The 16,245-nt window shown below is 42.4% G+C and overlaps 1 protein-coding gene across 6 annotated transcripts in view; it reads left to right on the top strand.

Annotated features, from left to right (window-relative positions):
• Nucleotides 1-16,245, top strand: part of DOCK1 (dedicator of cytokinesis 1) — a 490,705-nt gene that overhangs the window by 120,096 nt on the left and 354,364 nt on the right. For all 6 annotated transcript variants that reach the window (XM_078076968.1, XM_078076967.1, XM_078076970.1 and 3 more), the window contains exons 20-23: nt 1,470-1,559; nt 1,869-1,969; nt 5,788-5,922; nt 14,817-14,925. In XM_078076968.1, coding sequence (XP_077933094.1) covers nt 1,470-1,559; nt 1,869-1,969; nt 5,788-5,922; nt 14,817-14,925 — 435 coding nt within the window. The remainder of the gene's footprint in view (nt 1-1,469; nt 1,560-1,868; nt 1,970-5,787; nt 5,923-14,816; nt 14,926-16,245) is intronic.

Genomic DNA, 16,245 nt, shown 5'->3' with positions numbered 1-16,245 from the left:
AGCCATCTCCACTGTCTGATTCCAGAACATTTCCATCACGAGAAAAAATAACCCTGTAATCTGTCCGCAGTTACTCCCTACTGTCCCTGCAACCATAATCTACTTTCTGTCTCTGTGGATTTGACTGTTCTGGATTATTTTATATAAATTAAATTAGACAGTCTGTAGCCTTTCGTGCCTGGCGTCTTTCAGTTAGTGTTATAATGCCTCCAGAGCATAGTGTGCCATGTATCAGAACTTCATTCCTTTCTATGGCTAAATAATAAATATTCCAGTGTATGGATTTGTTCTCCCATTTGTCAGCTGGTGGACATTTGGGTGTTCGCCACATTTTGACATTTATGAGTAAAGCTGTCGTGAATAATTGTGTACAAGTTTTTGTGTGGACATGTGTTTTCCGTTCATTTGGATACATACCTACGAATGGTTGCCCATGGGGCAAACATAACGTTTAACCCTTTGAGGATTTGTCACACTGTTTTCAAAACCATCGTACTATTTTACTTCTCCACCACTGATGTGGAAGGGCTCAGTTCCCCTGCATCCTTGCCCACACTCACCGTACTGCTTGTGTCTTGATGAGAGCTTTCTCAGTGGCTGTAGGTCATATCTCACTGTGGTTTCTATTTGCATGTCCCTGATGACTCATGATGACGTATCTATACTTTATTCTCTTTTATGTCCAGTATTCTTTCATGTTGCCTTCTGCCTATTCTTGAACTCCTCCACAGACCGGGAACTCATTACCTCCAAGATAGTCTTTCTTGGTCTGTCTTACACTTCTTCTGGGGGAAGATGGAGATAGGATCGGAAGCCAATTTCTAGTGTGACATAACTTTGGAGTCTCCTAATTTTTTCTTTCCTTAATTAATTCATGATGGTTTGTCATTCTGTGCTCTCATACTTCTTTGGTGAATTACAGTAGGCTATTTCTAAATTCCTCTTGAATAAAACGTGCTTCCTGGCGTTCTGCTGGGTGCCCCAGTTTCAGAGTCACACAGCTCTTCCATCTGTGGGCATCTGGGTCTGTGATAGGTCCTTCATTATACTGAGCTGGACGTTCATCCCTGTGCGGCTTCTGCCCACTCCCTAGCTCAGGTCCTACACTCAGGGTTTGGGATTAGGCAGATCCAGGCTTCCGAGAGCTGCTGTTGAGCTCTTTGTCACCAGACTGGTAAAGACCAGGAAAAGGGTTGGAGGAATCTTACGGAGGGGGGACCAAAGAACATTTCCCTGTTACCAGTCCTCCTCTGCTTGGCTTAGGGTGCCATGTCTTTGTTCTGAGTTCACTCATCTCAGTTTTTGTCTTGTGCATCTAATGGCTGGGAAAAGTCCCGGTAGTGTATGGCTTCATTGGTGACATTTGGGAAAGGTGGGTCTTTGGGGTATGGCCGAAGATGGTAGTTATTCTAGGTTGGGGGAAAGTGAGGTGAGTTTACTTTGTCTGCTGACATTTTGTGTGACTCTAGTTCCTCCAGGACACCTTGGATGCCCTCTTCAACATCATGATGGAGAATTCCGAGAGCGAGACGTTTGATACGTTAGTGTTTGATGCTCTGGTAAGAGGCCCCTACTTTACATCTGCTCAGGTGTTGAGGAGCTTTTCATGCTGCAGCCTTTGAAGCTGGGGGAGGGGGTCCCTCCCCGTCACCTTGGAAGTGTTTTCCATTGTAAATCCGATCAAAGCGGATGGGTTGCGAGGCAGAGAGTGGTTTTCACTGGGACACTGTAGTTAGGCCAAAGTCATTTCCGGGGTAAGAGGAGGGAACGTCAGAAGATGTTCTAGTTCACGGACTCCCACTGCAGTGCAGATGATTTAGACGAGGCTTGCATTATTTTACTAATGAAAATATTGATTAATTGAACAGGTATTTATCATTGGACTGATTGCTGACAGAAAATTTCAGCATTTTAATCCTGTTCTGGAAACCTACATTAAGAAACACTTTAGTGCAACTTTAGCCTACACGTAAGTTCATTTTTGTTGTTTAAAAACCAGTACTTCTTTTGTAGGTTTGTCACTAAGCGCCTTTTCCATACGCTTTCGTCTGTGGTTGTGTGTGTGCCTCCCGCCCCCAGCTCTGAATTCACTGGGATAATTTTTATTGTTGTTTCCCTCTTAACAGACCTAGAAATCTTGTTGAAAGAAGATACGTGATAAATTATCATAACATTCTTGGATAAATTCTTGTTCTCCTCCATACCTTCCATTTGTCTTTGAAATTTTTAGTTTCTGCTCAGTGGAACTGATATACGCCTCACTGCAGCTTCCCAACCAGCTTTTGGTGAATGAATAAATGGGTGTGTTCCTGGTTTGAGATTATTGGTTGTTTGGTGTGAATAAAATTCAGTTTTGTACCTCTTAGTGTCTCTTTTTGCTCTTTAAAGAGGGCCTTCCTTTTTGTTCTAGACGCTTCAGCCATAACTAACTTGGATTCTAACTGCCCACCCAGTTGCTCTTGACCTGCCCCCGCAACCCTGTACCTGTCCCCCGGGCATCTGTCAGCAGCCAGAGCAAATGTGGGATTTCCAGGCCTGCAAGGTGGCTCGCCTGGTGTTGACCAGCAGCGTCCAGAAACCCGGCTTCACCTACAGCTCTGTCGCTTACAAGTTCAAGTCTCTTAATCTCTCTGGGCCTCAGCCTTCTCCTCAATAAACAGGCACGGTCTTAGGGTTTCTTGAAAATTTTAATGAGCTATTACATGTTAAGTATTTGAAGGAATCCTTGGCACTTAGAAAGCACGAAGCAGTTGTTAGGTTTCATTATTATTAGAATGATTAGGATGAGTTACTCTGCCTCTGTCACAGTGGGGTTTATTGGCATTTATTCCAACTTTGAATTGTGGGTGAGTTGCAGTAAAAAAAGATGTAAATAATTTCTTTAAGAACATCCCTCCCCTTAGAATCACTAGAAGTGGTTCTCTTTAGTGCCAGTAGCTTGAGTCAGAGCTCAGATGTGCCTTGACTGTATTCAGAATCTGTTTCCTTGCCCGTACGCGGCCACGAACTCAAGGTCAGAGGTCTGACGCTACCTTTCTGTGTGACGTTGGTCATCCTGTCCCAGGCTCTCTCACGTCTGCCTCACGTGGCTGAGTGGGCAGAGAGCTGCCACGTCCTCACGCACACAGAACAAGCTGTGACAAGTCCTTTTTGTGCTTGCTAATAAGTGTTTAAAGCGATTTGTTCTCTTCATGGAAGCGTCCAGTGTGACTGCACTTTGGACAGTTCCCTTCAGATCATTGGCGCCATCTTGCTATGGAGACCGGGCAGGGTTTCCCGGAGTGGCCTGTAAGCGGCTCCTCACGTGGCGTGATCTCCCTCCGAGTCACATGCCACATGTCTGTGTCTTTATTGAAATGCCGCCACACTGCTCTTCTCAGATGAGCTTTTGTATTGGAATTCCAGAGAATCCGCACAGTGAGTAAGCTTGCCATGCTGTCTTCCAGACCTTCTGTTGGCACCGCTCTCTCTGTGTCTTTGTCATAGGTGGTAAAGTGAAAGTTGGGGAGTCTCTGGCAAGTTACTGAATGGAAGAAACAAAGAGTACTGCTTCATCTTTCAGATAGGGTGGGACTGAGCTGAGAATCCGTATCCTCCCGTTCAGCCCCTGTAATCTGCAGGAAAGGAGATTCGTTTTGGAAAATAACCTTATCATGTTTTGATAAAGTGCAACCCTAGGTCCTTCCTTGGCAGTGTGAATCTGAGTATTTAAGCCTTGAAATACCAAAAGAGATGATTCTGATTCACACAGCTCTAACCAAATCGTGGAAGGTTGTCTCTGTGTTAATGGAGTGCTCCCGCGGTCTCTGGGCCAGAGGACGCTCCGGTAGTAAGGATCATCACGGAGGGTCTCCCGGCCGCTGCCCCTTAGAAGCCTCGGCAGGCACGGATGTAGGTTAGACTCTCTCCCAGAGAGCTTCTTTACCTCTTTCCTTGGATAATGTTGAGATCTTCAGCCTTTCTCCACAAAGAACTCTTAAGAGAAGAACTGGAAGGTGCCTGGGCTGTAGCTGTTACCTGCCAGTGTTCCGGCACCCCGCACAGGTGGTCCGGATGCTGGAGCCCCAGCAGAGCGACTGGCACTGGTCCAGGCGAGAAGGGCGGGGGCATCAGCTTCGGGGACTGTTCTTCCAGAAAACCAGCAGGGGCAGGCTCCTTTCTGTCCACAGAGCTACTTTTCCTGGAGCTGACTCAGGTCTTGCCTCTACTTAACTGATGCTCCATTCGGTCTCCCTCTCAGCCAGGGCCAGGGACTTGATCTTTCTGCCGGTACAGGTGGTCTGGCTCATGTGGATATGGGTCTTTGGACTTCCTCATTTACTTTCTGGTTCTGGGTCATTCTCTTCGCAGATCATTCCTTTCTTTCTATCATCTATCTATCTATCTATCTATCTATCTATCTATCTATCTATCATCTATCTATTTATTTATTTTTGATGAATACATTGGGAAAATTCCTAAGATGTGCTCAATGGAATATATATTTCTTGGGATATCCATGGGTTTAATAAGAAAAGGTGTCTGGTCAGTAAGCTTGAGAAAATAAGTTAAATCAGGTGAAACAGGTTGTATGGCAGGACTTTAGATGTTCTCCCGTGCCTTGAGAACTATCAGAAGACGTGTGGGAGCCCAGGGAGCCTGTGGGGAGAGGACCTCTCTGGCCCCCTTCTTCCCAACACCCTGCAGGGATGCTCCTCTGAGAGTGTCAGCCTTCTTTGCTAGGGTTCTGCAACCTGATGAGTGTTAGAAATGACTTCACATCCACTTCGTCACCCAGGAAGCTCTTTGTTGTGATTTATCAGGAGCGGGGTTGCACTCAGGACTGTTCTGAGGTCATCCTTCATGCCCGTTACAGGTGCTCTTATGGGTGTCTTATAATAGTCTCCACTAACAGTCTGTTGTGGACGGGCTCACAACTTAGCTGGAAATGTTGGCAGTGCCCTAACAGGTTATTTTTATGAGTATAATGAATATTTAAAAAGCCACAGAGAGTTCTTGTTGATGACACGAAGCGTTGGGGATCAGAGAATTTTGGTTGCTGGGGTAATCTTGTCGGTGGTTGTCATACGGGCTGCACATATGTGGCTAGTTTTTGGAGAATTACAGTGCAGCCCAAGACACTAGAGCCAGAAACTATACCGAAGTTAATTTAGCTGTTCTTTTATGATTTGGAAGCATTGCTTGTGGGTCAGCCTTATGAACAGTGAACAGTGATTATTAGTTCATGGGCCAGTAACAGTAGAAAAATGTAGAAGTTTGGGCAGAATTAAAAATTGATTATTGTCACTGCTGCCTCTATCATGGGAAAATGATAGAGGCAGCTCGATGTTGGAAAAAGAAAAGCATTGCAAACATGGATACGGCTATGAAGAAAATCCCTTCAATGTTATTTAGTGTTGGGAAAGCTAGTTTATCTGTCTAACCCTGGGCTTCTTCACTTGTAAATTAGGGATAATATAGCTGCTCTTATACCCAATTATTATTATTATACCCCAAAATAATACTTGTCTTACTGTGTTATTGTGAAGGTTAAATTATATAATACATTTAAATGCTTAGAAAAACGTAAAACTTAGAAAAGCACTTTTTCAATGTTCAGATCTCACTCCTGAGTGTTATTTATGGCTCACTTTTAATCTGTTTTGAATATATTTTATAAATACGCATCTACTGACAAGTGTGAACCAAAATAACAAAAAGGCACTTGTGTATCTCTGTCCCAGTTAAGAATTGAGATGCTGTAGCCTTCTGAACTGATTAATTAATTTGTGATTCCATTGTGAATAGGAAGCTGACAAAAGTTTTAAGGAACTACGTGGACAATGCCGAGAAGCCAGGAATAAACGATCAGCTGTACAAAGCCATGAAGGCTTTGGAGTACATCTTCAAGTTCATTGTGCGCTCCAGGATCCTTTTCAATCAGTAAGTGTCGCCTGTGCCGGCCCTTCTAGGGGATTTTAGGAGATCTTTTACTTCCTTCCTTTTTCCTTGTCTATTTCCCTCCATCCTTCCCTTCCTCTCTTCTTTTCCTTCCTTGCCTTGCTTTCTGGTATGACAGGACAGTAATAGATAGCCATCCCATGTTGGGGTTGCCCTCTCTTAGGGTAACTGCTTCCCGGTCTATGAAATGCAAGCTCAAGTTTGAGCAGCAAGTCCTGTTCTCAAGTCTGGAATGTGTGCATGTGAGTAAAACACTGACTGTTGAAAGTAGTTCACATTCATCAGAGGTAGTGCAGGGTGTATACAAGGGTTCTGAAGTTCATTTCAGTGTATCTTCCTACAGAAAAAGCAAACAATTAAAACAAGCAACAATAACAAAAGGCCAAAACCAAGTTAAATTGCCTCCCTTGGGAAGACTGTGGGGCTTCCTCCCTTTCTTTCCTTCAACCAGAATAATATTTTGTTTCTAGAGAGATACTCTCACGTGCGGAATTGCCAGGTGAATGGACACTTCGTTGTTTAGCTCGGTGACTTCTTTTTCATCCTCTCTGGAGGAATTTATGCGTTGTTTTTGAGCTTTAAAATGGATTGGGGTGCTGATGACTTCCTTATTTTCTAGAGAACATTAATGTTTGTCCAGGTACCTGTGATTAAGAGCAGGGCTAAAGTCAGGCCTTTCAGGAGGCCCACAGCATGTAACTGTGCACGAAGAGATGTGGAAGCAGGACAGGTTGAGTGGTGAGTGTTGATGTGGACTCTCACTGCTTGTTTCTTCGGAAGGACAGCTGCTTTGGGTGACCTACTGTGAGTGATGTTGGTTCATGTTGATCATTCAAGGTTGATGTTCTTGTCATGAGTTCTACACACAGAGATGGAGTTTCACAAACTGACCTCCCTTTCACTTAGAGGACACACACCACCTTTTAACAGCACAGTGCTCTTGAAACTTATGCATGGAAACTGGTCATTGAACCAGTGTAGACCTGAATCAGTCCCTCGCTGTGCCTCTTCATTTTATCTTTGTTGTCCTGAGGTAGCTTTCTCCAGAAGGGCCCAGGAAAAAGGGAGGGTATTCAGAATCCAATCTTGTGCACACCATGGTGCAAATAAAGCCAGAGGAGCAAGTTATTGACTGTGTAGATCTGGAAAAGTCCTACACAGGGTAGGACCCACCTTGGTTACAGTGGTGATGAATAGCTACAGTCCCTATGTTATTGGTTAAGGATTATTGCACTTGTGTTCTCTGTGGAGTTGATATGATGTAGACAAGTCTACGCTGCCATTTGATTGTATGAAGATACAACAGCTTGAGGTCATCATGCGGTCATCCTTGAGTAAGGCATTGAAGGCATCCTCTTTTATTTTGCTAATTATGGGTAGGCATGAAGCTTCCTGTAGACTGAGCTTTCTCTTTTTTTTTTTCTTTAAGATTTTATTTATTTCACAGAGAGAGAGAAAGGGGGAGAGAACAAGCAGGGGCAGTAGGGAGGAGCAGAGGGAGAGGGAGAAGCAGACTCCCCGCTGAGCAGGGAGCCTGACCCAGAGCTCCATCCCAGGACCCTGGAATCATGACCTGAGCCAAAGACACTTAACTGACTGAGCCACCCAGGCACCCCTGAGCTTTCTCTTTTCTTAAGGGTCAAAGCCATTGATGATTTTCCCACTGTCAGTTGTGAAAGATGACAAAGTAAAGTAGGTTTTGTTTTCCTGGATTTTATTTTTTTTCCAATAAAATTAATTCTATAAAATGAACTTCTTGGCACCCTCTATCTAGCTTTTGTGTATTTCCCCACGAATTTTAAATCATTAATTACTCTAAAACAAAATCTACACTAAGGTGAGAGCATGAACTCGAAAGAACAGCATAGTCGGGTGATATGTATAGATTTTGTCATGTTTTGTTTGAAAGAATCTTAATCTTGTACAATTTATAATCAATATGACATTGAGTCAGGAGTTGGATGATGCTCATTTCCTTCTTGAGCACACTGCTGACTTTCCTTCTCATTCAGAGATTAGGAATCAAAAGAAACATGCATTGATAATCTGTGTTTTTGTTATTATAGTAAATGCTATAATCTTTTACAAAATAATGCAGCTAGAAAAGATTGGGGTCATCCAAGTGGACCAGTGGCGAAGTTATTTCTTTCTCTTAATCTCTTTCAATCTCTAAATACAAATGACATGATATCTTAGAACCGTGGTCCATAAATGTTGAATTTTTTTTTTTTTTAAGGTATTTTATTTATTTATTTGACAGAGAGAGACACAGCGAGAGAGGGAACACAAGCAGGGGGAGTGGAAGATCGAGAAGCAGGCTTCCGGCTGAGCAGGGAGCCCAATGTGGGGCTTGATCCCAGGATCCTGGGATCATGATCTGAGGTGAAGGCAGATGCTTAGCGACTGAGCCACCCAGGCACCCCATAAATGTTGAATTTGATCAGTCTCATAGAGGTTAGGAACATGATTGACTGCTGTTATAGAAAAGCCTGGCTTAACATGGCTTAATGAGATGAGCTTCACCTCTCCCCACCCGTGTATGTAACATGGTGCCCAGAGGAAGATTCCGGAGTTTATGCACTTGGTCCCTGGTTTCCCTATGTCCTTGGCTCCTATTGCCCTTCTGCTCCATCATCCTTATGGTCCGTCTCTGTGTCTTATGGCCCCTTCCTGGCATCGGACTGCATTCCAAGCAGCAGAGGGGGAAAGGTGTGGTGTAAATAGCCTTCCAGTTACTCTCCTTTTGAAGAGCTTTCCCAATCCCTATAGTGTCATCTCAGAACTATGTCACATGACCACCTGAGATGCAAGGGAGGTTGGTAAGGACTTTTAGATGGGCTTATTGATGCTTTAAACAAAATCAGAGTTCTTACAGTAAAGGAGTCAGGGAAAAATATATATCGGACAGGTGATTAGCATTCTCTTCCTTGTGCTTTTTTTTTTTTTTTAAAGATTTTATTTATTTATTTGAGAGAGAGAGAATGAGAGAGAGCACATGAGAGGGGTTAGGGTCAGAGGGAGAAGCAGACTGCCTGCCAAGCAGGGAGCCCGATGCGGGACTCGATCCAGGGACTCCAGGATCATGACCTGAGCCGAAGGCAGTCGCTTAACCAACTGAGCCACCCAGGCGCCCCCGTGTGCTTTTAACCCGAATTTCTCTTGCCTGACAGCTCAGAACGCCCCTAGCTTATTACTCTGGGTTCCGAAGTCCTACTTAATTAGGCCCCTGAGAGCTTTTCTCGCTGTTAGTTTGGGGGTCAGTCTCTGAAATCACTGGAGCCCTATGTGACCCAAAGATGTGGTCTGGTCTTCTGTGCTGTGCAGAAGCTCAGCAGATCCTTGCCTGTGACCCAGGGGAATGCTTTATGTTTGGCGTTCTTAAGAATGCCTTTGTTTTGGCGCTGGGTAGCATGGTGTTGGCACAGACCTTGATCCTGCTGCCTGCCTTTGTTCCGGAGTGGCCCCAGTGAGAGCCATGGCATGATCACAAGAGGGGTCTCTTTGCTGGGATAACTTGTTTGTCAAGAGCTGACACAGTCCAGGACAAAAGTGCAAAGAGGTCACAAGGCGAGTAACAGCAGTTGCCAGAAGGCAGGGAGGCTTCCTAAGGCTTCTAAGGCCCTTGTCTGGGCATTCCTGACCTCAGCCGAATACTGTCGCAAACACGGAGATTTTGATGACGAGGTCCTTCCCTCCCGCCCTTCCTCCCTTGTCGCTTGCTTCCCCCTCCCCTAAGTACTTAATGAGCTTTGGAGCCCTGACTGTATCCCAGACTTTAGTAGTTTATTGACCTTATTTTTTTCTTAATTGCTTCCTAAATGTGTATCTTGGCTGCCTTCTATGATTCCTGAGAGCAGAGAGGAACATATGTTCCCTTCAAAACTTAGAACACAGTTGCATCCACATTATGTAGATAAGATAATATTTCTTAAATTTAAATCTGTACTCTAAAACTACTGAGAACTCAGATTCTGTGGGAAGGAAAAAATCATGGCCTTCAAATCATGGACCACAGGGCTAAAGACTTGAGTAGGGTCTTGTTCTGCTCACCCCTACTCCCCATGATCCCACCAGCTACATTTCAGTAGCTTTTCATCTGTGATTATCAAAGGCATGAATTTTAGATGAAATAATATTCCCGTTTCGTATAGGCTGCTGAAAGAGAAAGCAGTCCTGTGTCCTACACAGGTGTCGTGAGTGTTTGTTCCATAACAAGTCCCGAGCAGCTCTCTTGTGTGGTGTTTGCAGAGCTGGGGGAGAAAGCAAACAAGTGTTCCCATTTTCTTACCTGCACCCCACTTATTAGCTTGGGAGAAAGAAATTGTGGTCACAGCTGGAATTGACAAGAGTGTTTTTCTCTTTGCAGTTGGAATAAACGTTAGAGGTTCTTTATTTTTCTTCTTCTTTCAAAATGGTCTGCTCTGTTTTCAGGTAATGTAGTAGCTTTGTAAAACTCCCGTATAATTGACAGTCATTTTTCTTCCAAAGAACAAAGAGGTGAATCGTTGGAGATGAAGATATGGAAGCTTATCCCACTGTCTTTCTCACTATGCAAATCCATACTTTCTGTTTTGTTTAGAAGGCTCATTTTGTTTTGAAGTGAGAACAGCAATTTTAAAACTCTGGCGCAAAGACATTTGGTTCAGAACCCACAGAAAGATTCCTGACAGCCAGGGGCACTTCTCCGCTGGTTTTTGTTTGTCTGTGTTTTCTGTGTGGGTGGATCACATTAAGTGGAAAGCCAGAAAACAGACACATCCTGCTTCAGACCTTCTGAAGCAAATTACTAAAGCTAGTTAGTGCTGTGTTCTTCTTCTGTCTTCCCGGTGCTTTATGGAAGCTTTGCCTGTCATCTGGCATTAGCTTTGTGCATAATTAGTTATTGATCATGAATAAGTTGTTGCAGATCTGTCATTCTGCTATCATTTCCTGGGTCACAAAAATAGAATGTAGCTAATAGACAACAATCTTGCCATTCCCTGATAATGAATACTTATAATGTGTAAATAGAGCAAGGAATGATAACTAGGTCTTACTCATCTATTTATTTACTGATAGCCCTCTGAGTTCTTTCCTCACCCCTTCCTCCACGTGAAGGTGGGTCAAACTTATTTGAAAAAACCAAGAGGTGAGACTCCAGAGGCCTCCCTTTCATTACAGAAAGATGCATCAGTAGGAATGCTGTAAATTATTAACCATTTCTGTGTTTTAAATATGTTGATTGGCAGCAGAGAAACTAATAAGTAAATTTACATCTTTGAGGGATTCTTGGTAGAAATTTAGATATCATAGACTCATTACTTATACCTTACAGATTTTAAAACTGTTATTGGGGGCATACACATTTGGAATTGTGATCTCTCTCTTGTGGATTTACAGACATAACTCACTTTATTGCTGTTTGTTTTATTGCCACTTTGCATATACTGTGGTTTTTATAAATCAGTTTGTGGCAACCCAGGGTCAGGCAAGCCTATTGATGCCATTTTTCCGAAAGCATTTGCTCACTTCATATCTCTGTGTCGTGTTTAGGTAATTCTTGCAATATTTCAAACTTTTCCCTTATTATTGTATTTGTTACGGTGCTCTGTGATCAGTGATTATCAATGGCTAAAACCCCAGATGACTGTTAACATTTTTTAGCAATAAAGTTTTTTAAATTAAGGTATGTACTTTTTTTTTTTAGGATATAATGCTGTCACACATTTAATAGACTGCACTATAGTGTAAACATATTTTTCATATGTACTGGGAAACCAGAAAATTAATTTGACTCTCTTTATTGCCATACTCATTTTATTGTGGTGGTCTGGAAACTGAACCTACGGTGTCTCAGAGGGATGCCTGTACCCTTTTAATCGAGATGAAAACTTTCCCTTTATCTTTTGGTTAATATTTGCATGGAATATCTCTTCTCTTTTTTGCTTTTAACCTTTCTGTATCCTTATATTTAAGGTCTGTCTCTTGCACGTAACACATAGTTGTATCTTTATTTCATCCAGTCTGAAAATCCTTTTAACTGAGGATATAGTTTGTTTATATGTGATGGGTTTATACCTACTGTCTTTCTGTTCATTTTCTTTTACCCATCTATATTATGTTCTCCTTTTACTCCTTCTTTGTGTTCTTTTGTACCAAGCCTGATTTTCTTTTTATTGTCTCATTTTCTCCTCTTTCAACATGTTAGTGACACGTTCTTCTACTGTTTTTTTATTGATTATCCTACATGTGACAACATGTGTGTTTGAATTCTTACAGAATAATTAAAATGATTACTATTGTCACTCCCCTGATAACCCTAGATGTGGCTGAAATAGAACACTCTATCTCCACATGAAATCTCCTTTTTTTATTATTATTGTTATGCATTTCAAGATACCTATGTTTTATGCCTCGTAAGACATGACTGTTGTTATTTTGTACAGTTAGTATTAATTCAATAAGTTTTATATTTATTATTTTTTTTTTTCATTTTTCTTTCAATTTCATGTTTCTTTATGGGATAAGTTTCCTTCTGCCCCCAAAAAACTCCTTGTAGAATTTCTTTTAATGGAAGTCTGCTGCAGGTTTTGTTTGTATGAAAATTATTTATTTCCTCATTGTTTTTAAAGGATATTTTTAGTTAATGTAGGATTCTAGTTTGGCAGTTAGTCCTTTCAGATACTATTCTCTTCTCTTTTGTTTTCCATCATTTCTGGTGAGAAGTCAGCTTTTAGACTTCTTGTTACATCTTTGAAGGTGACAGTGTGTTTTTTTTGTTTGCTTGTTTTTCCTCTAGCTGCTTTTACATTTTGTTGTTTCTGTGGTTATGAGCAGTTTTACTCTGATTGTATAGGAATGCTTTTGCTTTTTATTTATCCTACATTGGATTTTCAGGGCTTCTTGAACTTTGGATTGATTTCGCTATTTGTTTTGGCAAATTCATGGTCATTATCTATTTTAGTATCGTATTTGTCACATTGTGTCTCTCATTTTCTTCTGGAACTTCAATTACATGTGTATTAGACCTCTTTATTATACCCTACATATCTCTAACACGCTTTTCTCTATTTTCTTTCTCCATGTTTACTTATTTTCATGTTGATCATCTTCCACTTCACTAATTCTACCTTTTACTCAGTCTAATCTCAATTAATCCATATAATGAATTCTTAATTTTAGATATTATAGTTTTTAGTTTTAAAATTTTCATTTGATTCTTTTCTGTAGATTTATTTCTCTACTATACTTTCCCATCTCTGTTTTCTCCATCTCTTTATTTTTCATATTTCCATCTTCTTATTTTCTCCATTTTTCCCATTTTAAAATATAATAATTATACTTATGTTGATATTCTTGCTAGCTAGCTGCAATATTTTGACCACCTGTCCTTCTGTTTCTGTTGTCGTCCTTTTTTTTCTTTTGATTTGGCCATGTGGAGTCTGTTCTTTTCTATGTTTAGTTAATTTTTATTTAAATGTAGCTCCAAATGATGTGCTCTTCTTTCAGAGATGATTCATCCTTTCCCCTTCTAGGCAGAGACAGTGGGACTGACCTTTCTCTCTGTCAAGGCTGTGTGTAGCCTTCGTAAGCCTCCATCTACATTTGGTTTGCTCTTGGTTCTCCAGGGTTTTCAGTGGAGAGTCTGCTGTGTCACCTGGGACCCATCTCCTTGGCATTTTCTAATTTGTTATCATTCATTATCTTTGGAGACTGATAGAAACCCCACTCTACAGAGCAGTCTCCTACCCCACGCAGCTCTAGGAATTGGCAGATGTCCTGAGGAGAATGACTGCACGTTTGCAGCCTCCCCAAGTGTTTGCACCGGTCTGTAAAATGTTGCTCTGTTGCTTCCTGTTCCCTGCAAGCAGGAGTTCATGACTCGATACTTTTGATTGTTTGCTATGCATCTTTTAAACAAATTCCTATTGAATAAAATCCTTTATAAAACAGATACACTAGGTTGCAATTTCCCGTTTTAGACAGAATTTGTTGCTATAGTGGAACTCATTTAAATATAAGATTACCTCTAGGGCAATTAATTATCACTTAGTTTGCAAAATTTTCCATGGTACACAAGTTTTCAGGTATAGTATACTTTAGGCAGAAAACTAGTCTATATTAAGAAAACATCTGCGTTGCAACATTTTAAAATGCAAATGCATTGCTTTTTAGTAACACAGCGACTTGAAGTAACTGCTAATAAATAATTTATATGTGAAACTTACTTATAATTAGCAACATATATTTGTATACATGTAACCAATGTGCAACTTCCTTATTATCCATTTATTGATTATGCTCTACCTCTTGACAATTTTCCCAGCAATTCTATGATGGATGAATCTGTATAGTGTCATTACTCTGAAATAAGGTAATTTTGAATTTACTATTATAATATCATTTTCAAATGGTTACAAGATCGTGTTAAATTCAGGAAATTAAATTTATGTTAATTATGTGACATTGTGGGTTTAAAAAAACACTGGCAGGAAGTACACCAAAATAAATGGTGTGATCTCCGCGGGGTAGCATTAAAGCTGAATTTCCCTGTTCCTCCTTCCTCTGGTCTTTCTTTCCTCTTTCTCTCCTTCTGTCCCTTTCTACACATTTCCGTTTTGCAGATTTATAAAACGTTATTATGTTACAATGAAAACAAGCAGTAAATGGTATGGTTCAAAACCAGCTTCTTCAGCGGGAGGACATAGCTTCCTAGCCGCGTGGTCCAGATGAACCCCATTTCTGAGCTGCCTCCCGTGTCCCCTGGACGTGGAGGATTTTCCCTCACGTTCTGACTTACCACTGCAGCGGCACCTTCCGTGGCTCTTGATCCAGGAGCAAATAGAGGCGAGGCCCCGTCTGCGAGGCCCCATCGAGTGTCGTGTGCTCCTTTGTAGACTCTATGAAGACAAAGGAGAGGCGGACTTCATGGAGTCCCTGCTGCAGCTGTTCCGATCCATCAGCGACATGATGAGCAGCGTGTCGGACCAGACCGTCAGGGTGAAGGTAGGCCCTTGGGTGCAGCAGGACCGGCCATCCCCAAAGCCCACTGGGGGCTGTGGGGTTCCCCAGGTGGGATTTTGCCTCCTACAAAGGCTGAACTTGTGTGATAGCCCAGGGGTGGCTTTTGTAGCGAGCACGGTCTTGCTCTCTGTGTATTGAAATTTGGTTTCCTTCCCCTGGTGGTGCTCTTCAGTGGCCATTGCTCTCTTTGCTCCTCCGCAAGGAGATGTGCTGAATTTACTTTACGTAAATGTGAGGATGTTGATGAGAGTAATGTTTGCACGTCACTTGTCGGGGTGTCTCGGGGGCTGGGCAGAGGTGGGGGTGCTGAGGCTGTAGGTGTCCCAGGCATCGGTCGGACCTCAAGCTATGTTGTGGGAATGGTGATGCGTCTTGGTCCTGCAGCGAGTCTTTTGCTTGCCCAGAAGAGCGAGGGATCCAGCGTTCCCACCGTCCCACTGTTTTCACCACCTTGGATTATTTGTTCTTGCCCTGTTGCCCTTTGGAAGAAAGATGCCTTCACCCCACGTGAGGTCCTCGGGGCTGCGGTGTGGAGGTGCCGGGAGGCGGAGCCCGGGGCGGGCCCCTGGAGCAGCCCAGGGCCTGCATGCTCTCCAGCTTCCCCATTCTGGCAGTTTCCATGGGGCTGACTGACTGCAGACGGAGGTGTGGTTTGCAGGGGGCTGCCAAGCTGAGTCCTTCAGAGAACAAGAATCTTCTGAGTGATTAACTTGCGGCTTTCGTGCAACTGTTCATTGTAGCTGCCTTTGCTTTCGCTCTCCTCCCTTAATGCTCTTTTAATGTGTAATTTCAGAAAACATTGTTATGGCTGTTGTCTTGAAAACGTTTTGGAAACTGATTTCCCAGCTTGAAAGCTTCCCATTCCGTCTGGAACAAAGACACACGCGCGTCAGGTGTGTCATGGTTGCTGTGACCAGGGCCACCGTCACAACTCAGCATGGGTAGAGCCACCCTGGCCCTTTGCTTTCAGAGGTGGTGCAGCTGTCTTGCAGAGCTGCTGGATTCTTCCGTGGAATTGCTTGATCTTTATTTGAGTTTCTTGTTAAAAAACTGATGATCTGTAGAGAAAGCGAGGTGGTACGTATATTGAAGTTTTAGGTTAACTATTTTCACGACTTGATATCGCCTCAAGCTTCCTTATTGCTCCAGGGTTAAAATTAGCAACGTGTTCAGGACATTTACTACGACATCCTGTGGCATTTCAGAAAAACAGGCGCGGCGGGTGTAAGAATAGATAAAAATTACAGGAAGTTTGAGCCCAGAAGTAATTTTAGATTTCTAAATATACTCTTACATTATTAA

Source organism: Halichoerus grypus, chromosome 7 (genome assembly GCF_964656455.1).
Source record: "Halichoerus grypus chromosome 7, mHalGry1.hap1.1, whole genome shotgun sequence".
Taxonomy (NCBI): domain Eukaryota; kingdom Metazoa; phylum Chordata; class Mammalia; order Carnivora; family Phocidae; genus Halichoerus; species Halichoerus grypus.
The sequence above is the reverse complement of the archived record's forward strand: the minus strand, read 5'-3'. Positions and strand labels throughout refer to the sequence as shown.